At 38.5% G+C, this 27,879-nt stretch overlaps 1 protein-coding gene across 1 annotated transcript in view; it reads right to left on the bottom strand.

Moving 5' to 3' along the window:
• DNAH6 (dynein axonemal heavy chain 6) overlaps window positions 1–27,879 on the bottom strand; it is a 313,929-nt gene that overhangs the window by 174,732 nt on the left and 111,318 nt on the right. Inside the window, exons 23-33 of the mRNA XM_007970043.3 lie at window positions 25,032–25,128; window positions 22,108–22,327; window positions 20,655–20,819; window positions 20,459–20,572; window positions 17,566–17,691; window positions 17,336–17,491; window positions 16,893–17,054; window positions 8,204–8,341; window positions 5,119–5,286; window positions 1,941–2,089; window positions 454–561 (exon numbers count right to left, since the gene is read on the bottom strand). Of these exons, the coding sequence (XP_007968234.3) occupies window positions 454–561; window positions 1,941–2,089; window positions 5,119–5,286; window positions 8,204–8,341; window positions 16,893–17,054; window positions 17,336–17,491; window positions 17,566–17,691; window positions 20,459–20,572; window positions 20,655–20,819; window positions 22,108–22,327; window positions 25,032–25,128 (1,603 nt within the window). The remainder of the gene's footprint in view (window positions 1–453; window positions 562–1,940; window positions 2,090–5,118; window positions 5,287–8,203; window positions 8,342–16,892; window positions 17,055–17,335; window positions 17,492–17,565; window positions 17,692–20,458; window positions 20,573–20,654; window positions 20,820–22,107; window positions 22,328–25,031; window positions 25,129–27,879) is intronic.

The raw sequence follows: 27,879 nt of genomic DNA, 5'->3' as shown, positions 1-27,879 counted from the left end.
GGACTGTTGCTTTCCATGTGACTAATTTATGAAACTATTTTCTTTTTAAAACTATAAACAGGTATAACTTGGAGAAACTAAACAACAAAAACTAACAGAAACTAAACAACAAAAAACGAAATGGATAAAAACAATTGTATTTATGTTAAGTCCCAAGTCTGAGTTTTTTTGAGTCAGAAACTTCCCTTAGGTCAGGAACTTATGGCCAAATGCTAATTTGTATAGCACATAGTCTGGTGAATAATATTTTTATAAAAAAACACAAATGATTGAAATTATGCCCAAACTTTAGTATCTTTATTTTAAACGAGTATTTCTTAAACTGCAAAATAAGTTTCTCCAGAAAAGATGGGAAAGTTTTCAGTTTGTTAGAGAAAGAAATAATTGAAGAAAAAACTACCATTTGCCACTACGCGATAGCCATGCTTTACTTGGTAACGTCTAGAAACTTACCTGAACAGAAGAGCATCATCTGTTAGAAATTTTGGCAAATTGGAGTCTCGTAAAGCTCTTATCAACACCACATCTTCATTTAGGTTTGGGTTTTCTCTTTTTAAAGATCTAAATTTAAAGGAATATTTTGGAATATTTAAAGGCATATCACAAGAACATAAGGTTGAATGTGATTTTCTAAACCTGTAGGGAGGGCAGAGACCTTCCCCTGAGGATTCCTGCTAGAAGGAGAGGATCATTTTCCCTTGTGTGCTCAGCGTTCATCTCCATCAGAGCACACTGACAAGTCCTGCAATGGCTACGCAGCCTTGAAGAGAATGACAAGGACATCTTCTCAACATCCTCCCCAATCCCGATGTTATTCAACCTGAATTTATAGTTCCTTGAATACATCATGATGATTCCTATGTCTGTGATTTTCTTTTCAGTCTGCCCAGAGTATCTTGCCTTGTTCTTTGCCTGCTCTTATTTTGCCCCTCAAAACCCAGCCCAGTGGCTCCCTTTGCTAGAAAGCTCCTGTCCTCTATCCTCCTTCTCAGCGAACCTTGGGTGGGTGCAGCCCTGTTGCTGCCCTCCCTGCATCGCAGCTACATGACTGCACATTGGTCCGTCTCTGTGACTCACTGGACTGTAGTTGTGCTCCTTCAGTGCAAGTGTATCTCAACTTCTTAGTATTCCTAGTCCTTAAATGGCCATCCTGTAAAGAGGGGACATACTATATCTGAGAGGTTAAAAGATAGAACAGAGGGTAGAAAAGTGCAGGGAGATTCGTGCAGAGCCCAGTGATGCAGGAGCCAGGCAGAGGGTTCCTGGATGTGCAGAACCTGAGCCAATGAGTCATGGCCTGAAAGGAAGGACTAGAGATAAAATAGGTCTCCTCAGAGGCTCTGGACAAGTTGGGGATTCCAGATATAGTAGTTTCAAGAAGTTATAAAGAGAAAAGTTGGGGCCTGAGAAGAGGAAAGACTCTTTCTTTACTAGATACTAGAAAAAAGTTTAGGCTTGGGCTATATTATAAAGACAGAGATGAAATCTAAGACATAAGCTGAACTGAATTGGAATGATGAAGTTTCTTTAAACTCCTGAGGCTTTCTCAGGCAACATGTATGACTGGCTTTGTTGCATATGCATAACAGACTGTGTGTCTTTTAAGTCTAGTCATACCATCTCAAGGTAGTAAAGGCTTTTGTAAACAAAAACCCAGTGTTTGAATTTGAGTTCAGGGGAAGTTAATCTTCTCCAAAGCCTAGTTGGAGATCAGCTTCCATCGAGGACAACCATGTTAGGACTCACAGTGAAGAACTGTCATGGGTTGAGGAGAGACAGCCTGTGTCACTTTGTCATAGGAGCGTCAAGGTAAGAATGATGACAACAGCAGCAGCCAACATTTACTAATCACTGACTGTCTGAGAGCCTTTCCTGAGTTACCCATTCAGTGCATTTGGTCACATGGTTTGGGATTTCACTCGACTACTTTGGTTTCTTACCCAGCCATGACCAGGACAGACTTCACAGCTCTCATGCCAAAGTCGTAGTGATCCTGTTGAGACAGCTGCTCACTGCAAAGCTTATACATCTGAGTCATTTTTCTTGCTAATATTTTACTGGATTCAAATCCTTCAGAATATAGAATTACCTAGAATAGAAAAAATAATGCAATGCTTATTACATTATATTGATAACAATGTATTAGCATGATACCAACATAGTCAAAATTGACTCTAAGCATTATACCTTCCCAAGTTGTTATGTCCTTTAATAAAGAAACATAAAAATTGAAGGGAAAAAGGCTTTCTGTGCCACAGGAAACTGGAAGGCAGAATATTGTATGGGGTTACCTAGGCACTGATTCTGTTTTCCATCTGTAGATGAAGATGTAGCTTTGGGAACATTTGGTTCAAGGAACAGAAGAGCTCAGCTTTTGAAAATGTTCCCATCGTGAAAGTTGGATGGTATCATTAGGCCTGAGCACAAAAGCAACAACTGAACTTCTCTGATCCGACAGGAACACCACCCTAGTGGAAGGTGATTGCTACTAGCTCTCTTAGTTTCCTGAGGAGTCAAGGGAAGCCATGCAAAGATTGTCAGCCTCTCCTCTGCCTTTCTTCTGACAAGTTTCTGCATCCTTGGTTAAATGAATCAGATGATGCTTAGTGTCTTTGACAGTGGAGCTGGATGCAGACCCTTTTTTCTATTTATAATCTGCCTGAAACACTGCAGTTGGCTTCAGATGCAGAATTTAGAATGAGGAGGAGTTCTTACTGGTGTCTGTTTTGTTTACAGACCTGCTGATTAGCACAGTGCTCTGCACACAGTGGGTGATTAAAAATATTTACTGACAGGCTGGGTGCAGTGGCTCATGTCTGTAATCCCAGCACTTTGGGAGACTGAGATGGGTGAGTCACTTGAGGTCAGGAATTTGAGACCAGCCTGACCAACATGGTGAAACTCCATCTCTACTAAAAATACAAAAAATTAGCCGGGCATGGTGGCAGAAGCCTGTAATCCCAGCTACTCAGGAGGCTAAGGCAGGAGACTTGCTTAAACCTGGGAGGCAGAGGTTGCAGTGAGCTGAGATAGTGCCATTGCACTCCAGCCTGGGTGACAGAGCCAGACTCTGTCTCAAAAAAAAAAAAAAAAAGAAAACACTGACAACAGAATCTAATTCATTTAAACTCTAAAAATAATAGGAATAGCACTCAGAAGACTAGACTTTTAAATTTGTCCAATCCATTACTGAGTAACATAACAATAGGACAAAGCATGAGATGTGGACAACATGTTGGACTGGGCTCTCAGCTTGGTTTTCTTCCTACCAGGTTCGGACACTGAGCAAGTCATTTATTGTCTCTGTTTGCAGAGAGGGTCAAGAGTAAAGATACTACCTGCCTTACCTGCCCCCCACCCCACCATGCCCACAGTGGGTATGGCAGACCCCTGAGCTGCCATAAGCATTATACTAATTGACATAGTTTTGATATTTATCCCCGCCCAAATCTCACATTGGATTATAATTCCCAGTGCTGAAGGTGGGGGCTGATGGGAGGTGTCTGGGTCATGGGGGTGGATCTTGGATCCCTCATGGCTTGGTGCTGCTTTGCAATAGTAAGTGCATTCTGAGATCTGGTCATTGAAAAGTGTGGGGCACCCCCCAACCCACTCTTTCTCTCTTGTTCCTGTTTTCACTATGTGCAGTGCCTGCTCCCGCTTCGCCTTCCACCACGAGTAAAAGCTCCTTAAGGCTACCCTAGAAGCCAAGTAGATGCCAGCACCACATTTTCTGTACAGCCTGCAGAACCACGAGCCAATTAAACCTCTTTTCTTCATAAATTACCCAGTCTCAGGTATTTCTTTATGGCAATGCAAGAAAGACCTAATACACTAATATAGGTTGTAATTTTTCTAATGATAGGATTTGGAACAGTCTATTCTATTCTTAAGCAATTACTTTTATTTCACATAGAAGAATATTTAAAATTAGCAGTTATCACAGGAATTTTCTGACAAATTCCATCCTAAAGGGGTAGTGTCCCTTCTTAGGAAATGCAGCACTGAGCACACAAGGGGCCTTCTGGAGTCCTAAAAATGCCTTATATTTTGGTCTTCGTGGTCACACAGATGAATGCATGCATAAGAATTCACTGAGCGACACCCTTATGAGCTGTGCTCTTTATTGTGTATAAATTATACCTCAATAAAAAGTGCCATGAAAAACATGTATAACATTTAGCTGGATGTAGTACCATGTGCCTGTAGTCCCAACTACTCAGAGGCCGAGGTGGGAGGATTGCTTGACCTCTGTTTGGTTCCAGCCAGGGCAGCCTAGTCAGACCCTATTTCTTTTTTTTAAAAAAGTGCAAAATTTAAATATATCAATTATTTTTTTAAAAATTATTTTATTTTAATTAATTAAATATTTATTTATTTATTTTGAGACTGGGTTATGAGACTGGCTAATTTTTATATTTTTGGTAGGGATGGGATTTCACCATGTTGCCCAGGCTGGCCTCTAACTCCTGGACTCAAGCAATCCTCCTGCTTTGGCCTCCCAAAGTGCTGGGATTACAGGCCTGAGCCACTGTGCTTGGTCAAATACATCAATTTTTGGCTAGCATTTAAATTCTTGGCTATTTAAAGCCAGTTTAAATAGAAAGATGCTTAAGTGGATACAGAAAAAACAAACATGATTATAAATAATTAATTTGTTAATGATTACTATTTTTTTACTAAGTTGATACAGACTTATAAGCCAATCTCCACCCACCTCATAGTGAGGAGGCTACTACTCAACATCCCTTGACTCCAGTAAAAAATAATGTGCAAAGAGAAATAAAAATAATCTGTGTTTTTGTAACTAATCCAGACATTTTAATTCCTAGAGAGGAACTGAAAAACCCCAATGAACTGGTTAATTAAACTCATTGATTCTTTCCAGTCTTAGGGGCCTATCATATTCCAGATATCATTCTGGGTATTACGGATATAGCAGTAAACAAACAAACATGCAGGACTTAACATTCCATGTGATAACAATCGTATCTACACTTAATAATGTATAACCATTACTTGTGGTATTCATAAAGGAAACTTTGTACCTTGGTAGAATTGAATGGTAAATAAAAGAAACAAGTTTACATTTCTACTGCTTTATAATGTGATGCTCACCTCTGCAATCAAGGCATAATTTGGAACCATCATCGCAAATGGTCTAAACAGGGCTTTCAAATTATCTGGCAATTCAGTTCTGCCTGCATAGCCAGGATTCATTGTGATGAAGGCTGCACAAGTCATCACCAACTTTATTTCCCTCCCCTCAAACATGAATCTAGAGAGCTGTTCGAAGATAAAATATATGTTAACACTCTTCCAGACACTTGTAAAATTTTTCACCTAATTATCACTCGAATGCAAGACTCATGTAATGAAGCACTAAAGCAAAGACTACTGAACACCACTGTTGGACAACAGGGAACATTTCTGATTCTGTCCTGTCTATTTCCAATATCTTCTGGGCTCTGTGTTTCCTGATTTCTGCCTCCCTGCACCTGACTTGCCCAAATTGTCTCTTCCTTCCTAGTCAAGTCCTGAAATCTTCTAGGTCTGAACATTTACTGAGCCTCTTCAATTCAACTTTCTATTTTTTTCTTTTTTTGAGACAGGGTCTTGCTTTGTCTCCCAGGTTGGAGTGTAAGTGGCATGATCAGAGCTCACTGCAGCCTTGATATCTCAGGCTCAAGCAACCTCCCACCTCATACCTCAGCCTGCCAAGTAGGTGGGACCACAGGCATGCCCCGCCATGCCCCACTAATTTTAAATTCATCTTGGACTTACTGACCATTAAACCTTCTCCACTCCCACTTTCTGGTATTCCCCAAGAAATTTCAACCTAATCTTAGTTCTTGAGTTGTTGAGGCCCCACTGTCACTGTTTTTGTCACCACCCCTTCACTTTTACTTAACAGCAAACACTTGTTGAGTGCCTGTTGCAGGTGAGGCAATAGGTGAGGCATGGAGGCACACAGCTGAAGGAGCCTCACTCTTGAGATCACCAGAAACTCCCAGGCTTGCTGTCTGCAATCAACCTGGAAGCCACGACCACACAGTGTAACACATGCTACAGTGCAGGTGTGTGCAAAGCCCATGGGGGTAGTAGGCAACCTGCTTGGGATCTGAAGAAGGAAGAAGGATGTTTCAGGTGAAGGAACAGGGGCAGCCATTCCAGGAAAAGTGAGCAGGAGCAAGAAACAACACTGCAAGTTCCAGAAATGACCGGCAATTTACTTTGCTAAAGGGCAAAGTTCCAGAAAGCATAGCTAAGCTGGGCCTGAGCATCAGGAGTCTTGCACACTAAACTAAATAATTTAGATTTTGTCCCATGTTTGTGGGGAAGCAGAGAAGACTTTTAAGCAGAGTGATAGGATTGAAGTTGGCAGCAGAGAGGTTGGACAGGCTACAGACAGGGAGATTAGTAAGGAATGATCACTGGGGACACGATGAGAGCCAGAATTCAAGAGGTTTAAGTGGGGAGGAGAGGCATCTAGTAGATAAAATTAACAGGAATGGCCGGGCGCGGTGGCTCAAGCCTGTAATCCCAGCACTTTAGGAGGCCGAGACAGGCGGATCACGAGGTCAGGAGATCGAAACCATCCTGGCTAACACAGTAAAACCCCGTCTCTACTAAAAAATACAAAAAACTAGCCGGGCGAGGTGGCGGGCGCCTGTAGTCCCAGCTACTCGGGAGGCTGAGGCAGGAGAATGGCGTAAACCCGGGAGGCGGAGCTTGCAGTGAGCTGAGATCCGGCCACTACACTCCAGCCTGGGCGACAGAGTGAGACTCCGTCTCAAAAAAAAAAAAAAAAAAAAAAAAAAAAAAAATTAACAGGATTTGGTGATGGCTTAGATTCTGGGATTGACAGTGATGGGTCAAATCCAAGGTGAGTTCCAGGTTTCTAGTTGGGCCACTAGATGAAGGTGCTATCAACAGACATGAGGAATACAGGGAAGATCAGGATGGAGTAGGGTGATGTGCTGCAGCCTGGAGGAGAGAATGGATGGTTCAATTGGAGACCTTTTCTGCTGCTGCTAAATGATTGCTTGTGCTAGCAAACCTCTCAATTTCTGTGGTTTAGTTTATCTATTTCAAGTTATATACCCCACTCCAACGGTCTTATCTGGCACTGGCAGCTTGAGGACGAGGCTGGTTATCTGCAGATGCTCTCCTGTCTTTCTCTGCCCTCATGTGGCTGCTCTCCAGGGGGCAAAGCTTCAATTCTGCCTCTACTCTCTCTGGTCCCCATCCCCTTACTCCATATACTTTGCTGTCACTGAACTGCTCAACTAGATGATAATAACTTGCATAATATAGAGTACACTATCTCTGTATTTAAAGATCTTGCATTTAATGTAGGCCTCCCCAGAGTATGCAGGAACATGAGGGGGTCCAGGTAAGGGAGCTTAGACTTTAGGGTCTGATAATTTTTGATGTATATGAAAATAGTTTTTAAACTTTGAATTCTTTTCACTTATTACCTTGGGGGAAATGACATATACTTCACATAGGTTTGGTGTAAGATGAAATAAGTGTGAGCACATACCACAATGACTTACACAATTTAGTAGCTCACTATAGTCCAAGTCATGATTGCTTTTTATTAGTTCTATAGTTCGCTTTTTTGCAGAGGGTGATAATCAAAATATTTAACAACTCTTATCAGGGCACCTTCCAAAGAGATAGCCTCTGCCTCTGGAGCTAGAGCTGAGTCCAGAGTCCCCTGTGCTGTGCCAGGATGAACCCTTATTGGTGGATTGAGAGGAGGTCTGGCGCTCTTTGGAAAGGGCCAAGGGAGTAGTGGGGGCCCTCGCAGGGCTTGGAGCAGTGCTATTTTGGTTTGTAGAGGCTGTAGACCAGTGCTGCCCATTGTGACCAGATCTCCAAAGGTCAACACAGAATGGTAGAGACTTGGTCCCAACCTTCATTGCCATTCGCTTCTGAATATGAAATTCCTTCTCTAGAGGCATGCTTATAAGGGGCTCAAACAAATTTTAAATAATAGGACCACTCAGTATCTTCATCTCACCCCATATTCCTTGGATTTTTCCAGTCCAGTGAGCTCTGGAGAGCCAAGTCCCCTTGAGCTCCCCAGGATTCCTCCCTAACATTTTCAGCATCTCCTTCCTAAAATGTAACATTCTGTGAGTTAATGACAAACTTAAGGGTTGCTACCTTGAAAGTCGATTGCCCAGTGCCTTACCTTTGCTGCTTTGGCGTTCCTAATGGTAATGAGTTGCTGCGCAATGACGGACAGAACTTCTATGTCAATTCGATTAAATTCATCAAAGCAGCACCAGGCCCCTGATTGTGCCAAGCCACTGAAGAAGCGCCCCATCATCTGAAATCAAAATAAAGCAGTTCAACTTTGTATTGCGTAGTTCAACTCCTGCAAAAATTAAATTTTGAGCTGAAATATTAAAGAAAAAAGAGATGGTATCTGTGAATAAGCGATAGTTTTATGTGAATACTGGTCTATGTCAGAAGTAAACACTTTTCTACAAGAGGAAATATCTTTTTGAGTCTCTCTAAGTGATTTGAATCTGTTTTATTTTTAAACAAAATGACAATCTGACCAATTTTCCTTCTTGTTTATAACCTCCACTCACCTCTGCAAATACTTGACAGATTCTCAAATAATCTAACACATGGAACATACAAACTTAAGGACTTTAAAAAAACTTGCAAAATTTTACTAATGGAAGCTTTCATTGTCTTTAGAAGGTATTCTACATGGTAGACACACACAAGGACTACTGAGCAGAAGGTACACCTGTGCAGATTACGGCAGTGATTCTTACTTTCTTCTACAGCAGAATCCTAATGGTGGAGGAAAATAAGAACGTACCATCTAAAGTGTGGCATTTCTTTTGGGCACTTGAGATATTGGTTAAGCATGTGTATAAATCTTGTGTTATATCATATCTATCTCTTTAGTAGTAGAACTAATGGTTTTAAAATTTCAAGGTGGTCAACTGAACACATACTACTTCTTCCCCTTCCTCTGATTCCCACAAATCACAGAAAGACTGATAGATCTGTGTGCATATCTCTCTCCTTTTCTGTGTCCACACTTATACCTGTACCTGCTTGATAAAAACATAATGGAAAGGGAAACCAGCAGGAAGAAAGTTTTGAAAAAAAAAAAAAAGCTGGAACATGGAAAGTATAGGGAAACAGATTGTCCAACTGAGAAGGGAGAATTGCAGCCCCAAAATAGAGGGAGGGGAGTAATGCCCTTCATGAGGTCTCCAAGAAACTCCAAACCCAATATCAATACGTGCAATTTGGAGTACATGCAACATGAATACATACATGTAGAAAAGCAGACACAGGCTCTACAGAAATATTTGGAAATTAGGCAAAGATCCACACTTGGAATGATTGGGTCTATGGGTCCTTCCTCTCTCTGTTCTTCCTTCCTCTCACCCCAAGTAGAGTAAACAGGGCTCTTGAGATTTTAGTGCTGACATCCCCACCAGGCTAAAATGAAGGACTGCCTCATAAACAAAGGGGGAGATCTGCCTTGGGGAGATATTAATATTAGGAGATACTGGGAGATGACATTATGCTTGGGAGATAAGGAAAGCAGAGACAAGGCGAGAAAGATGGTTCCAGACTTCCACTTCAGTCACTGAGATTCAAAAATAATAAAAGAAAGTGAAACCCACTGAAATGTACTACATTAGAAGGAAAATCCTTATTATTTGGCATTCGATGTGGGCTTTCTCACATACTGGCTGCTTGGTGTGCGTACATTCTATGGAGACGCCTGCTGGCTACACATTCTATACTCCCACAGAGCTCTTGGTAGCTCTTTCATTCAAGGAAGGGGCATTTGGGGGAAACAAGCTGTTTACACTAATTAAATTAGTCCTTCATCTATCCTTATGAACCAATAGGTGAAGATTCAAGAAAGAGAAGGAATGAGAAGAATAAACTAATGAGCAACTTTGGAGAAAGTAGAGATAATTTAGGGAGCAGAAAGTAATTTTACAAAATTGAAATGGAATCCTCAGAGAGATTTGGGAGGGAAACACATTCCTAAAATAAAACAAGATACTCTAAAAAAAGAAATTAGTCAGAGATAAGAAACAGTCCCTGGAAATTAGTAATAATATAGCCAAGGTAAGAGAAGTTGAATGAACTCATGGAATGATGGTACTAAATGATACTCATGGACAGTACTAAAGACCAAGTTGGTGTTCTGTACAACAAAGCTGCGGAATGCTTCCATATTGTAGGGGAATGGTCTTCATACTTAGGATACATGTAAGTCCTGGCATACGTGGAGACTTCCCAAGGGATACTTATGAACAGACAGTTTTAAAGGAAGTAACAAAGAAAATTCCAGATCTTGATCTGTGACAGACTCTTTGCTAATATTTTTCTCTTTGAGAACATGTCTGTGGTCATGGTGGTTCTTCATTTCCATTTGCTCTTCAAAAATGACCCTCTCTCTCTGCCACTCCTGCCTCTGCAGTTTATGCCTGGCTGAGGAGGAGAGTGGGGGGTTTGAAATCCAGCCCTGACATGGCTGCTGACTTGGTGAACGTGTGCCACAGGTGTAGAGGCTCAGTAGATGATACTAGCAGGCTTGCTCTTATCAAAACCAGATCTTACGATGGTACATTGCCCCAGGATGCAAAAACGTCCAGGGTGCCAAACAAAGGAGCAGTTCCAAATATTGATCATGAATGCAGGAATGCTTGCAATAGCTGGCTGGTTAACAAATACTTTTTCGAGTCAGGTGATCTCCAATTCTTCATTTTCAACAAAAGTGAAGGACAGGGTCAATGCCTACAGGCCAAAGATAACCAGGAACACACCTGTAGTCAGACACAACTGGGTTTACCACTCGTTGCAACAAGGGAGACCACACTCTGTGGGAAACCAAGGTTTCTCTCAGTAAAAGGATATCAGGAGGACTTGTCACAGGATTTGGGCTTGTGTTAGAAAATTCTGGGGAAGGGTCAGTGAAGAAGGGTTTTGCTCTATTAGTTTTTAAGAGCTACTATAACAAATTGCCATAAACTGAATGGCTTAAAGCAGCAGAAATTTATTCTCTCACAGTTCTAGAGGCTAGAAGTCTGAAATAAAGGTATCAAAAAGCCATGCTCATTCTGAAGGTTCTGGGGTGTAGGATTCTTCCTTGCCTCTTGGTAGCTTCTAGTGGTTGCCGGCAACCCTTGGGATTCCTTGGCTTCTTGTACTGCTTCACTCTGATCTCTACCTCCTGTGTATCTTCACTTGACTGCCTTCTCTCTCTCTGTCTATATCCACATTTTTCTCTTCTTACAAAGGCACTAGTTAGTTATTTGATTAGGGCCCGTAGAATTCCAGTATGGCCTCATTTTAAACATCTGAGTCTTTACAAATGTAAAGACTCAAATTAGGTAACATTCAGATACTAGGCATGAGGATTTGAACATATTTTGAGGGGACACAATTCAATCCACAATATTGTGGATTAGGTGCTGATAGGAAGCAGGGGCAAATTTATGATGGATATCATAATCATATTATACAGGAGGCTGATGGATAGCTGGCTGAGGCTGTCATTGGTAAAGGTGAAGCAGTTACACAGCTTAGCCTGGAGAGGGAGATATTAGACTATTTTTTGTGGTTTAGACAGCATTCTTGTGTGTTCTCAGACACGATTGTGGCATCTCATTCCATAATGGATGCATCGTGACCTGGTCTGTAGTTGGTGGCCTGTGAAATTGTTTGTGTTCAACCGGAGAAGCAAATAGTCTGAGTCAGGTTGGCTCTCAGCTGATAGCAGTCAGGGGTTATTTTGTTTTGTTTTGTTTTTCAGAGATGAATTGTGTAGCAATTAATTGACGATTAGAAATAAGTTTTGGTGTTATTTCTATCATTTTATTTTGTGATGATTTCTATTAAAAAAATCTTTATTTTGAAAAATTTCAAACATACACAAGAGGTGAAAGAAGGTATATGTCACCCAGCTTAACAATTACCAACATTCTGCTATTTTCAAAATACTCTCCAACATTTTTTGTTGTTATTTTAAAGCAAACCCTAGACATCATATTATTTCACAATAAACTCTGTAACACATAAAACCCCCAAAATTACCCATATCAATACTGCTAATCTACTCAAAGAAAAACTCAATAATTATTTAATATCTTGTTCAATTTTCCTCAATCGTACTGATATTGTCCTTTTACAATTGGTTTGTTCCGATAAAGATACAAGCAAGGTACAAACATTGCATTTGGGTACTGTGTCTCTTAAATTTCTTTAAATTTATAGCAGTTCCCTGAATCCTCTCTCTTTTATGCAATTTATTTTTGAAGGTCTGTAAGTTATTTTCCCTATAGAATTCCCCTGATTCCATATTTAGCTGATTGTATTCTTGTGGTGTTAACACATTCCTTTATCTCATACACCTGTACTTCTTGAAAACTGGTATTTAAATCTAGAGACTCCATTAGATTCATTAGGTTGAAGGTAAATTTTTTTGAACAGGAGTAATTCATAGCTTATATATCATAACAGGAGATACGTATTTTTTGATTGTCAAAGTTGTGATTGATTAGTGGATTACTATCCCGATTCATCCATTATAAAATTTCCAATTAGTCTTTAATGGTTTTAGCAATGATGGCATACCATTTCATACTCCTCAGACTGACAGCAGTTATGGAACCTGACAGCATGGGCACGGATGTGGAGCATAGGCAGCTCTTATACACTTGCAGAGGGAGTATAAATTACCACAATCATGGAAGAAGCATTTGTCCTTATTGAGTCAATACGTATATGTACCTTGAGACCAACTCCTATATTCCAAGCCAGATAAACCATGCACCCATTCACCCGGAGGCCTGTGTAATAATGCTTATTGCAGCATTGCTTACAGTAGCAAATACTATATTAGAAACAACCCAAATACATATCAGAAGAAAAAAACCATAAAAACAGAGCAGTGAAAATGAATTTTAAAAAATAGAGCTATAGTATTAGCCTGGATGAATCTCATAGACAAAGTGCTCAGTGGAAAAACCAAAATGTAGAATGTATCACACAAAATGGTGCTATGTTTTAAATTTAGGACTACACACATACATATGCACACATGTGAATGATAACCCCCAAATTCAGAATAGAAGTTATCTCTGGCGATGAGAGACAGAGGATTTCAAGTGCGCTGGTAACATTTTATCTCTTAGCTGGGAGGTGGCTAAGTAGATATTCATTATTTTATTCTTTATATCTTTTTATGTTTCTAAATTTGCATATAATATGTACTTTTTTAAAAAAAGGGAGAGAACATTTGACTTGAATCACAAGAGGTGTTCAAATTCTTTCTCTGCCATTTTCTAGTGGTGACTGCTGGCGAGTTACTTCACTGTCCAAATCTCACTCCCATCTGTGCAATGATGACAACACCTATCAAAGAGGACTGTTGGGAAGGTAAATCAGATAATATGCCTTCTCCTGAGTCTAACACAAAGTCTCAGCCCAGTGCTTGAGTGTTTCGTTTGCTTTTTGTAGAAAGGAAGAGTTTCAAAGGAGACCAAATCCAGAGGAAAATTTTAGGGCAAGAGAGTTCCTGGAGGAGCAGGAACTAGGTCTTAGGAAAGGCAGCACATCTGACCAGGGATCTGCAGAGTAACCTCCTTCTGCCCAAATCTCTGCTCTCTCTTACAAAGTTGTCAGGAACCGGAAAAAGCAGGTAGAGAAAACAGGAAAAGGGGACTGGTCAGAGCCCTGGGGAACATCCACACATGAAGGGACATTTAAGGCAGAAAAGAATAGCCTTTGGAGACAATCTCGTTTTGCTTAGAAATCTTATGTTGCAGAAACCCTTAGAGGATACCATTCCTCTTTCTCTGGAAACTGCGTACCACATCTAGCTCTCTACAGCCATCCATGCCTGTATGAGTCAGACTATACCCTCTTCTTCCGGCTATTGCTTACGAATCTAGGGGTGATCACTTGAACCCACTTTGCCAGTTAGAATCCTACTTTAAAAATTTGAAATATGACCCTGCTGTTTTCTCTGCAAGGCTCTAGAGAAAAGGCTCTAAAGTTCCCAATGCCAAGGAGTTGGCTGCCCTCGTTCCTACTCAGCCTGAGTCATGCTCAACTCTTCTCTGGATTCCGTGAGATATCCCACTATCTAAGTAACCTTTCAATAAGTTTATTTTTTCTTATTGTTGCTTAAAATATAAAATAAGTGTGTTTATGTGTTTAGCAATCTAAACAAATACAAGAAAATAGCAACAAGCAAGAGAAAATATGAGAGTATTTAAGAGAAGTGGAGAACAGAAGTAGGAGGCCCAGAGCAGAGAACAGAGACAAAATGATAAGCAAAGAAGCAATAAAATAAGGTCTCGCTAGGCTGACAAGACATATTTTTCCCAATAAAGAGCTTCCCAAAATGACAAACCAAATGAATAAAGAAAATTATCTTATGTAGACACATCCTGGTAGATTTTCACAATACTGAGGATCAAGAGAAAATCCTATAAGCTGCCAGAGACAGAGAGGAAGCAAAATATTACTAAACCTCCAAAATTTATTAAGCCATGATCAGTTTTATCATTAGCAAAATGCATACTAGAAGACAATGAAGTGAGGCCTTCAAAGTCAGGTGAGAAAATAATTTTAAACCTATAATTCCACCCTCTACAAATTATCAATCAAGTATGATGACTCAGTAAAGACAGAATATTTATAAACTTGAATGGGAAAAAAATTGCTCAAGGAAGTATTCCAGCAAAATTAAAATGAAATATAAGAAAGATGCAAAACTGAACTACAAAGAACAGTGGCAGCTGAATCTACTCTAGAACAGTGGTTCTTAAATCTGAGTGTGCATCAGAATCACCTGGAAGTTTGTTTCAAAAACGCCTCTCGTTGCTGCGCTCCAGCTCCAAAGCTTCTGATTAAGTAGGTCTGTGGGGCTTTATAATTTGCATTTCCAACAAGTTGTCAGGTGACGCTAATGCTGTTGGTTCAGGGTTCATGCTCTCAGAACCACGGTCTAGGGCTTAGCTTCTCAAAGTGGACCAGTATCGATGTGCACCACCTTGGTGGATGTCAGAAATGCACAATTTCAGGCCCCACCCCAGACCTGCAGATCAGAATATGTAGTTTAATAAATATCTCCGGGTGATTCACAGCACACAGAAGTTAGAAAAATATGGTTCTGGCCAGGTGCAGTGGCTCACACCTGTAATTCCAGCACCTTGGGAGGCTGATGTGGGCAGATCACGAGGTCAGGAGCTGGCCAAGATGGTGAAACCTCATCTCTACTAAAAATACAAAAATTAGTCGGGCGTGGTGGTGGGCGCCTGTAATCCCAGCTACTCAGGAGGCTGAGGCAGGGAACTGCTCGAACCCGGGAATCGGAGGTTGCAGTGAGCCGAGATTGTGCCACTGCATCCTGGGCAACAGAGCGAGACTCCGTCTCAAAATAAAAAATAAAAAGTAAAAAATAAAAAATGAGAAAAATATTGGTTCTAGAAGAAGTGAACAAAGTGGAAAGAAAACACGATCCACTAACCCTGAAGCTTAGGACGTTTACTTTGAATGGCAGGGGTTTGTGATGTATGTATTGATCTTTCTCTATGGGGCCAATTATTCTATTAAATTCCACTATGAACAGTCTTTGATATTATAAGTGCTGTATAAGGGATTTACATTTTTATATTTGGCCCCCAGACAAAGCAATGAAGATATAATTTAGTTATAGAATGAAATACAAATTTTATAAAATTTGACATGGTAAAAGTGAGGTTGAAACAGAAAGTCCAACTTCATTAGACACACAAAGTTGTATCTAATAAAATCCTCATCTATTTAATGTGTTGGCAGATAGTGTCCAAAGTGGGTACATAAAAATATAGAAACAAATGTATGCTTTTACAGTTTAAATAGCAACCACCAGAAGAAATAAAGCCAAACAAGGATTCCTGCAAATCCATGAGCTTTTTTTTAGGGGATCTGTGAGGCCAAAGTGTTTTCATAATAATACCAAGGTGTTATATGCTTTTTTCACTCTCACTCTCTCATGAGAGTACAGAGTATGAAAAGATGTGGATATGATTTCAGTTTTTACATAGCAAATAACCTTTAAGAAACTAACATTTGTCAAGTTTCGGTGTAGTTCAAAGAAGAGTATAAACAATTAACTGAAAAAGTTCTTTAAAATATTCGTCTTTTCAGAGTCTATATCTATGTGAGGTTAGATTTTCTTCAAATGTTCAACCAAAAAAACGTATCTCAACAGACTGAATGTAGAAGCAAATCGGAGAATCTGGCTGTCTTCTATTATGCCAAATATTAGCATAATAGCAATATTTTGAAAACATTAGAGATTTTCAAAAATATAAAAGTGGGACAATTTTTTTTTGTTTGGAAGTTTTCTCATTAATTTTTAAGAGTGTAAAGGGGTCCCATGACCAAAAAGTTTGAGAACCACTATATTGAAAAACCTTACCAGGAATTCTCCTCCCACATATTTCATGTTCAATACACCATTCTCTGAATTGCCAATTTCCTACTATAAGCTTAGTCCTTGTTCTTCATTTTCCCTGCTATTCTATCTTGTACCTCATCTCATTTCTTTCTTCTTACTGACATGTACAGACTTTTTATTTTTTCATAAATAAAAAATTGATTTATCAATTGATTGATAATCATCCCCGCCCTTGATTCTTATCCAGACTACCCAGACTACCATGTGTTGACTCTTCTCCCTTGCTCTATTTATTCCACTTTAGCCATTATTTGCCCCATTTCTTTTCTCTTGCTTGTCATCACTCCATTCTCACTTTATTTTGTTATGTCATGTTGCAAATAGAGAAAGACATATAAAACACTTAAATGTTAATGTTCAGATGCAAGAACTGTACCTTGTAGTCCAAACCATCCGAACAGTTAAAGACCACACACTGGATGGCAAGAGCTTTTGCCAGATCTTTGGTAGTCTCTGTTTTCCCAGTGCCAGCAGGACCAGCTGGTGCACCCCCAAGGTCAAGCTGCAAAGCTCCCATGAGGCAAAGATAGCAGCGATCCTGAAGAAAGTAATAAATTATCAATATGAAGGGAACCAACTCTGGCCACAAATTAAGTCATTTCCTTTCTATGGGGGAAGGATTATTATTTTCTATGAAAAATAGAGCAACTGAAATACACCAAAAGATCCATGTACATAATTAAATAATGCAAATCTTTGCTTTACAAAGATGTATTCATAATAAATTCTTTCAAGAATTAATGTCATATGAAACTTTTCAAGACTTTTGATTGAAAAGCACTCTCATGTCAATATTAACCTAAGTGATCAATAACTTACTGTGAGTGGAGTAATAACCAATCTTGGGCATGCACCCAAATATTCATAGCCGTAAGTGTACTGAGAGAGCGCCATTCTAGCCACACAATTATCCAGGTCTATATCCCAGTAATAGCGCAGTTGTCTCTGCCAGTCAAAAGACTCAACTGTCTCCACCTATATGTGATACACATATTAGATACACTCATTTCAGAAAGCAGTATATAATTTTAGTTAAATGAAGCCGTTACCTTGGATTGAACAAGTTCAGTGACTATATCTCTTGCATGCACATCAATGGTAATCAATGCAGTTAGGATATTTCTGTGTAATTTAGGAAGACTGCCTCGAACTATTGCAGCCAGGGCATTTAATCTCTACAAATAAAAAAAATTGTCATGGTGAATTTTCCAAGATCAGCTTACATATATATATTATCTCTTTCACCATTCAATTTGGAGAGACATTGCTAAGAACCAGCTAATTTTAAGAATCTATAATTTTGTGACCACACAGGACAGTACTTTTATTTAATTCCCATGAGACTTCTGTGAACTATATACTGTCTTTACCCCTATTGTACATTTGAGGAAACTGAAGGTCAGAGAGCATAAGTAACTTGATGGCAGTCACACAGTTACGAAGTAGCAAAATGAGACCTGAGTAGACATTTGCCTCCAGAAAAGCCCATGTTCTTAACCACTATGTGATGATTTTCTAGAGGAGAGTGTCCTCCCAAAAAATTAAATGTGGTTAAAGGTGATACTCTTCAGTTTTAGGGGTGGTTTTCCCATTAATAATCAGAAAGTCTGAGCATTTTAACCTAGTCAATGTCTAGTTAAATGAAAAAATTTTCAGAAAGAGTTAGCTAAATTTTTACTTGATTTTTACCTAAATAATTAAATCTTTTTCAAAGAAGAGCAGCGCCTTTAAGGACCTTGTATCATTGTGCTGAAATGTCACTTGGGCCAACCCTGATGAGGGACCATCTCTACGTAGAGGCAAAGGAACTTTCTTTAGGGAATCATTTCTCTTTTCTGAAGCTATGGAGATGAAATTTCTTTGAAGAATTTCATGAGAGTGTTTTCTCTTACTGCAATAAAGTTGTTTTATTCAATAAATAAATATTTATTGAATATTTACATATAAATATATATAAAGTTGTTTATTTCAATAAAGTTATTTTATTCATAAGGTTGTTTCATTTTTCTGTTTTAAGGGTGAATCTTTAAAAATGTAGTATTACTTGGAAGTAGAATTGAATTTGGAGTTAAAGAGTTGGCTTAGGTCCTTACAAGATATACTGTTTGTAAATATTTTCCTTTATTCCCCAGGTTGCCTTTTCACTCTGTTGATTGTTTCCTTTGTTGTGCAAAAGCTTTTAAGTTTGATGCAATCCCATGGATCTATTTGCCTTTTGTTGCTTGTGCTTTTGGTGTTATATCCAAGAAATCAATGCCAACGCCAATGTCAAAGCTTTTCCCCTATGTCTTCTTCTAGGGATTTTACAGTTTCAGGTCTTACACTTAAATCTTTAATCTATTTTGAGTTGATTTTTGTGTATGGTATAAGACAAGGGTCTAATTGCTCCTGCAACTTAATAAGCAAAAAACAAATAACCCAATTAAAAAATCAGCAAGGGAATAGAATAGATATTTATCAGAAAAAGACATGCAAAGGGCTAACTGGGTATATGAAAAGATGATCAACATCACTAATCATAAGGGAAATGCAAATCAAAACCATAATGAGATGTCACCTCACAACTATTAGGGTGACTGTTATCAAAAAAAAAAAAGATATCCCATGTTGGCAAGAGCGTGGAGAAAAGAGAACCCTGGTATGCTGCCAGAGGGAATATAAACATGGTGCAGCCATTATGGAAAACAATATGCTGGTTCCTCAAAAAATTAAAAATGGAACTACCATATGATCCAGTAATCCCACTCTGGTACACATCCAAAAGAAGTGAAGTCAGGATCTGGAGGAGACTATCTGCACTCCTATGTCCATTGCAGCATTATTCACAATAGCCAAAATGTGGAAATAACATAAGTGTCCATCAAAGGATGAACACAAAAAGATAATATGAGCTGGGCATGATTATCATGCCTGTAATCCAGCACTTTGGGAGACCAAGGCAGGAGGATCGCTTAAGGGAAGCTTTTGAGACCAGCCTGAGCAATACAGTGCGACCCTGTCTCTACAAAAAATAATAATAAAAAAAATAATTAGCTGGGTGCTATGATCACGTCCCTGCACTCCAGCTTGGGCAATGGAGTGAGATCCTGTCTCTTAAAAAAGAAAAAAATAAAATAAAATGTGGCATACACATACAATGAAATATCTATTATTCAGACTTAAAACAAAGGAAATCCCATGACATGTGACAGCATGAATAAACCTGGAGGATATCAAGCTAAATGAAACGAGTCAGTCATAGAAGGATAAGTCCTGCATGATCTATTTATATGAAGTATCTAAAATAGTTAAATTCATAGAAAAAGAGTAATATGGTGATTACAGGGAGCTAGGGAGAGGAGGAAATGTGGAGTTGCTGTTCAACAAGTATAAAGTTTTAGTGCTATTTAAATGCTATTTAGTAAAATAGCATTTCCTAGCTATAGCTAAAAGTTCTTGATGGTAAATTCTTTGAATTATTTATTGTTTTATTGTTAGCTGCCTGACAGGCAACTATTTCTATTTCTAACTATTTCTGTTAGTTGCCTGACAGGCAATGTATTTCTACAAAATAGCAGAAATAGAATTAGAGCCTAAAAATAGAAATGGCATGAATCTGGAGGTTTTCCTGGACTGAATAAACTTCCCTGAGAGGTATCCAGGAACTAGTGAATACAGTTTATCCTTAAAAGTTGCAAACCATTATAACCGTGATGTTTTGTTCTGGAATTGTTTTTCCTCCTATTTTCACAAGTATTCATATGAATACTACACATACATTAAGGTAGTGTCTCTAAAAAAAGTAAAACACAAATAATTTTAGTGAGAATTCTAAAGCTTTGTAAGTCATGTCAGAGCATTAGAATTTCTGAAATAAAGTGAATTTGCATTAACTATGCTTTAAAAAAAAACCCACTAAGACCATCTTGCAAGACAATAATGTCACTTTGTTACAGATCTCACCTCAAAATTTACTTTTTCAAAATTCTCCAGGGCCTCTATGTGATTACTGTGTTCTGTTTCCAGACATTCAGTCAAATCACGGCACCACATAATTTGAGAAACGGTCAGGATAACCTGCAAGAAAACATCTTTCTTAAATATGTGATACATATCACCAAAAAAGAATTCAGAAATACGAAATGTGAGTGTGAGTTACTTGAGAAGGGTGGCCAGCCACCACCCAGTCTGTCCTCAGTTTCCCCTGATAGTCAGCAATGGCAGCTTTGCACAGGCGACGCAGAGACGTGAACATGGCTTCTTCCACTTTACCAAGCCATTCTTCTACATTGCCTCGGGCCTTGAGGCCTTTCCCCAAGCTAACCTAAAAGGTAATCAGAGCATTGATAAAGTGGCTTGTGTGGGACTTGTAAGCTGTATGCCTTCTGTATTTCCATGACAGAATCCTAAGCTATATAAACGCTGAAGCCTGACCACAAATACTGAAACTTCTATTGACATTCCACTATACATCTATCTCCTTTCACCTGACCTATTGCTTTATTTTACTGCTTCCACTTGGAGTCAACTCCCTGAAAGAGTAGTCTACATGCACTGCATGGAATTCTTCACTTATTTTCACTTTCCTACTTGCTGCTATCTGATTTTTGTCCCTGATCACTTCTATTCTCAAGTTTTCCCAGGTCCTCCCAACTGAAAAGTCCAAATGACACTTTTCAGTTCTTGTATCTATTTTTTTGGACTTCCAGTGGCTTGACTGTCATGGCTGTTTTGGTTTCCTTCATCTGCTCTTCTTCTAACCTCTCTTTACATTTCATGTTTTCCTGAGATTCTATCCTCGGTCTTTCCCCTTCTCTTCTGCACCAGTGATGAGCAAATTCTTTTGCAAGAGGATCAATTCAGAACAAATAAAATGTTTATATGTTCCCATAGATACACCACTGTGTTCTTACTGGACCCAATTCCTTAGCATTTCCCTGCACAGTTCCTGTGTCTGAAATGTCTCCCATGCCCACGTAGAAGATACTCCCCCTTCCATCATACTTGACTTGGTGTGTGTGTGCATATGTGTAGCTCTCCTCTGTGAAGTCACTTGATTCCTCACAGTGTGCTAATATATTCACTCTCTTGGTGTTCCCCATATGCCAGGGGCTGTGCAGTGCCCTGGAGATGCTGCTGCCAGCAACTAACACTTAAATAGTATTTACTGGGTATTGCTTTAAGTAATTGACATACACTATCTCCTGAACAGGCTCATCACTCCATTAATCAGATACAATTACTAATCCCTGTCTTTTGGATGAGATTAAGGGGTGGGACTTAGTCCAAGTGGCCTGATAGTAGAACCAGTACTCTTAATCAGTCCATTAGTGTGCCTCTTGTGGGGAGTTAAATAAGACATGGTTCTAGTTTTCTCCACTATATTTCCAACAACAGAACACATGCCTTTGTTATTGCATTTTCTGTGGTGATTTTCAGTTGTTTGTTCGACTACTTCTCTGTTAGACTTTGAGCTCTTTGAGGGCAAGAATTTTATCTTGGTTATCCTTGAAATTGCTGAGACAACAGAGTACCTGTATGCTTAGAGCGAGAATAACCCTAGAAGAGTAACAAAGTTCATCAATAAAGAAATATAAACAAAAGCACCTCACCCTTTCTCCCTCTGGTGACAGCATTGCCAAAATATCATTAGTATAAACCTTTTCTGGTTCTCCATCAATACCAGGAATCTTTCCTTCAGCAGGAGGCATGAGAGCAAATTCGAGCTTTGAAATGGAGTCGAAGCATTTCCTTAAGTGTGGCTGCACAGCCTGTGGATTTCGTGTCTGGGCCAAAATCTCCAGAAGTTCATCATTTGACAAGAAGTAAAATCTGGATTAAAGAACATCCTTAAAATATAACTTGAAATTGAAGTATAGTCTTAGATAGACATACAAGATAAATTCCTTAGCCACATCTCCTCCCTGTCCACCAATTTCCTGGACCTCCAATTACACTGGTCATGGGTTTCTGGGGAGGCCACGTATCTCTAAACATGATTTCTGTGAAAATTAGTGATGATGCATTTAGGTGTGATGGTGTGATGATGCACACCTAGAATTACTGTCTAGTACATAAAAGATAGACATTGTTCATAAAAACTGTAAAAATGCTAGAAACTGATGTGTTCACATATCTGTCTTAAAGTCTCCAGAGTGAAGATGTATTATTTCTTTTCCCTAAAATCTAGCCTAGTATGTCACACATACCTGGTATTCAATACATTATTTGTTGAAGAGTTAATAGATGGATGGGTGGTTGCAGGAGAACCTTATTGGGTTGTGTGAATGTGTACTGGGCCATTCCCTTAACCCAAAGGTATTTGCTATTCTCTGCAGTATGTGCTACTGTGAAAATTGGCATAATATAATTTTGCCAGCACACCATTTCCAACCATGTGAGGCTATACATATGTAGAAATAAAACATTTATATATATTCCATATTATTACCAGCAAGATAGGTAAAGGAAATTGTAAACTTACAGAATATTATTTTGCTATAGATTGGGGTTGGCAAGTTACAGCCCCAGGCCAAATCTGGCCCACCCCCTGTATTTGTAAATAACGTTTCATTGTCACACAGCCATGCAGACATACTGTCTGTGGCTCCTTTTGTGCTACAATAGCGGACCTGACTACAGAGACTGTAAAGCCTACAAAGCCTTGAATATCTATTATGTGACTTTTTATGAAAAAAAGTTGTTTGTCCCTGCTCTAGATAATCAACAATATTCTAAATGCCAGACTTCATGTAATAGAGTTCTTGTATTATGTTTAATCTCTCCAAATCACTCAAAAGGAATTTTATTTACTATTCCAACTGACTATCCTAGTTCATACTAGAACAGATTAGAGCAATTAACTATTAACATTTAAGACAGTGATTTTCAAACTTTTTTTTTTTTTTTTCCCAATCAAGGGTCCTTTTTACTGCTGTTCCTATCCCCAACTCTCTCATGTTTTGGAGGACTAAATGTACAAACCAGCATTTAGTAAATGCTCTAGATTGTTGATGGTCAACTTAGCAATATCCCTGCATCAGGGAAAAGCTGGAATGACATTTCTAGAATCTCTTTCCAGTAAGGTTTCAGATTAAATACTGCCTATGAGATGCTCTTCTATGTGACTGAGAAGGTGGGAGGAAGCAAAGCCATTATTCCCCAACTTGAGCATGAATGACTGAAGCTGGTGGGATTTTATCCTTGGTTTTCAGGTGTCCTCCTGACAATCCCTCCCTTTCTTGTTGCAGGAAGCTGAGACTTTGGTGGCACCTCCCTGAGACCTCTGCCTGTATTTCCAGATTTCCTCAAAGTGGTCCTCAGTTCTTCCCTTCTTCTGCGTCTAGCACCAGTGAAAACTTCTAATTCCCTGACTGAAACTTTTGCTCTAAACACCTAGAGTGGCTTCTGTGTTTTTGACCAAACCTTTCCCAAGTAATATAACTAGATGTTAAAATATCAGTTTCAGTTTTGACTGAAGTTCTAGGACTAGAGTTGTCACATTTCAAAATGAGATGTCAGGTCACCTGGGGCTGACTTATGGGGAGATGGGTGAAGACTCTAGAGTCCTCAGTCACTTGAGGGTATAAAAGTGTTAAAGCTGGAGAGGTTGGACAGCTAGAGATAAGAATATTTTTTGGTAGAGAGATGTGCTAAGGGTGCTTGCTATGCCCATGAGAAAGGGTGTGGTTCACTCTCCTCAAGACTAGGCATCTTGGAGAGCTTAACATGCATCCCCACCAATTAACCTAAAGAAAACTGCTCAGGTAACACCAGTCTCTCTTAACCTTTTACACACACATTGTGCACATATACACACATGCACAGGCACACATATTCATTCTACAATTAAACAGTAAAACAATGGGGTGATCAAGAATCATTTCAACTTGTGGGATCTAAAAATCGAAACAATTGAACTTATGGAGACAGAGAGTAGAAGGATGGTTACCAGAGGCTGGGAAGGGTAGTGGAAGGGTTGGGGATGGGGAGGTGGGGATATTTAATGGGTACAAAAAATAGGAAGCATGAATAAGACTTAGTATTTGATAGTACAACAGATTGACTATAGTCAATAATAATTTAATTTAATAATCAATAAAAATTTAATAGTCAATAATAATTTAATTGTACATTTAAAAATAACTGAAAGAGTATAACTCAATTGTTTGTAACACAAAGGATAAATGCTTGAGGGGATGGATACCTCATTTTACATGATGTGATTATTATGCATTACACGCCTATGTCAAAACATGTTATGTACCCCATAACACACCTATGATATACTAAAAAAGTTAAAATTAAAAAAAATTGTTTCAGTATCTTACTTACCCACTTAACTATTTATTGAATATTGTATTTTATCCTTGAGACTTATACTCCCCAATTATGATAACTAGTTGGATTTTCATTATCATAGATCTTTTTTGTTTCTTTCTCTAGTTCCTTGATGCTTTGAGGTTATAACTATAACCTCAACTTGATTGACAGTCATAACTACTAAAAAATATCTTAGGTTGCTTTATAAACTTACCTTGGAAAGATAACTCTTTTTGATTCTAAGTATGCCTCTAGGCACTTCTGAATTTGGTCAAGTAATGCATTATTGTTTTGAAAAGTTTCCAGAAGTCCTGTTCATTAAAAAAAACAAAAACAGTATTGGTAAAACTGTGTTAAAATCAAATTGTTTTCTGAAAAAAAATCACTTTAAAATGTAATCAATTTATGAATCTTCTCCCTAGAAGACTATTTAATAAAGCTCTCATAAAAATATGTTTTGAGTTATCCAAATCTAAAGTTAAAACGAGTCACGGAATTGCAAAGGCAGTAAAAAAATTACAATCACATCATCAGCAAACGATGACAGTTTGACTCCCCATTTACCAATCTGGATGTCTAGACAGTAACTGCTGTCTTCAAGAGACTCACCTAACACATAAGGACTCACATAAAGTTAAGGTAAAGGGGTGGAAAAAGATATTTCATGCAAATGGACATCAAAAGTGGGCAGGAATAGCTATTCTTATTTAAGACAAAACAAATTTTAAAACAACAACAGTTAAAAAAGACAAAGAAGGACATTATATAAAGATAAAAGGACTTTTCCAACAAGAAAATATCACAGTTCTAAATATATATGCACCTAAAACTGGAGTTCTCGAATTTATAAATTTATAAAACAATTAATACCAGACCTTAGAAATGAGATAGACAGCAACCTAATAATAGTGGGGGACTTCAATACTCCACTGACAGCACTAGACAGGTCATCAAGCCTGAAAGTCAACAAAGAAACAACTTAAACTATACCCCAGAACAAATGGACTCAACAGATATTTACAGAACATTCTACCCAACAAATGCAGAATATACATTCTATTCATCAGTACAGAATATTCTCCAAAATAGGCCATATGATAAGCCACAAAACAAGTCCTAATAAATTTAAGAAAATCAAAATTATATCAAGTACTCTCTCAGACCACAATGGAATAAAATTGGAAATCAACTCCAAAAGGAATCCTCAAAACCATACAAATACATGGAAATTAAATAACCCTAAAGATTCATTCAAAAAGCTCCTAGAGCTGATCAATGAATTCAGCAAAATTTCAGGATACAAAATTAATGTACACAAATCAGTAGCTCTGCTATACACTAACAGTGACGAAGTTGAAAATCAAATCAAGAACTCAACCCCTTTTACAATAGATGCAAGAAAAAAAGCTGCAAAAAAAAAAAAAAAAAAAAAAAAATTACTTAGAAATATACCTAACCAAGGAGGTGAAAGACCTCTACAAAGAAAACTACAAAACACTGCTGAAATAAATCATACAACACAGACAAATGAAAACACATCCTATGCTCACGAATGGGTAGAATCAATATTGTGAAAATGACCATACTGCCATAAGCAATCTATAAACTCAATGCAATCGTCATAAAAACAACACCACAATTCTTCACAGAGTTAGAAAAAAAAATTCTAAATTTCACATGGAACCAAAAAAAGAGCCCACATAGCCAAAGCATGATTAAGCAAAAAGAACAAATCTTGAGGCATCACATTACCTGACTTTAAACTATACTACAAGGCCATAGTCACCAAAACAGTATGGTACTGGTATAAAAATAGGCACATAGGCCAATGGAACAGAATAGGGAATCTGGAAATAAAGCAAAATACTTATAGCCAACGGATCTTTGACAAAGAAAACAAAAACATAAAGTGGGGAAAGGACACCCTATTCAACAAATGGTGCTGGGATAACTGGCAAGCCACATGTAGAAGAATGAAACTGGATCTTCATCTCTCACCTAAAAATCAAATCAAGATGGATCAAAGACTTAAATCTAACATATCAAAGACTGAAACCATAACAATTCTGGAAGATAATATTGGAAAAACCCCTCTTGACATTGGCTTAGGCAAAAACTTCATGACCAAAACCCAAAAGCAAATGCAACAAAAACAGAGATAAATAGATGGGACTTAAACTAAAAAGCTTCTGCAGAGCAAAAGAAACAATAAGCAGAGTAAACAGACAACTCACAGAGTGGGAAAAAATCTTCACAATCTGGACCTCTGGCAAAGGACTAATATCCAGAGCCTGCAAGGAACTCAAACAAATCAGCAAGAAAAAAACAAACAATCTCTTCAAAAAGTGAGCTAAGGACGTGAATAGACAATTCTCAAAAGAAAGTATACAAATGGCCTGCAAACATGAAAACTGCTCAACATCACTAATGATCAGGGAAATGCAAATCAAAACCACAATGTGATACCACCCTCCTCCTTCAAGAATGGCTATAATAAAAAAATAATAGATGATGGTGTAGATGTGGTGGAAAGGGAATACTTTTACACTGCTGGTGGGAACGTAAACTAAGACAACCACTATGGAAAACAGTGTGGTGAATCCTTAAATAACTAAAAAGTAGATCTACCATTTGATCCAGCAATCCCATTACTGGGTATCTACCCAGAAGAAAAGAAGTCATTATATAAAAAAGATTCTTGTGCACACATATTTATAACAGCACAATTTACAATTGCAAAAATATGGAACCAGCCCCAATGCCCATCAATCAATGAGTGGATAAAGAAAATGTGTCTAGATATACCACGGCATACTACCTCAGCCATAAAAAGGAATGAGATAATGGCATTTGCAGCAACCTGGATTGATTTGGAGGCCATTATTCCAAGTGAATGGAATGGAAAACCAAGCATCATATGTTCTCACTTATAAGTGGGAGTTAAGCTATGAGGACACAAAAGTGTAAGAATGATACAATGGACTTAGGCAAGTGGGGGAAAGGATGGGAGGGAGCTGAGGGATAAAAGGATAAAAGACTACACACTGGGTACAGTGTACACT

The sequence above is a fragment of the Chlorocebus sabaeus genome, chromosome 14 (assembly GCF_047675955.1).
Source record: "Chlorocebus sabaeus isolate Y175 chromosome 14, mChlSab1.0.hap1, whole genome shotgun sequence".
In the NCBI taxonomy this organism is placed as follows: domain Eukaryota; kingdom Metazoa; phylum Chordata; class Mammalia; order Primates; family Cercopithecidae; genus Chlorocebus; species Chlorocebus sabaeus.
This window is presented reverse-complemented; position numbering and strand designations above follow the sequence as displayed.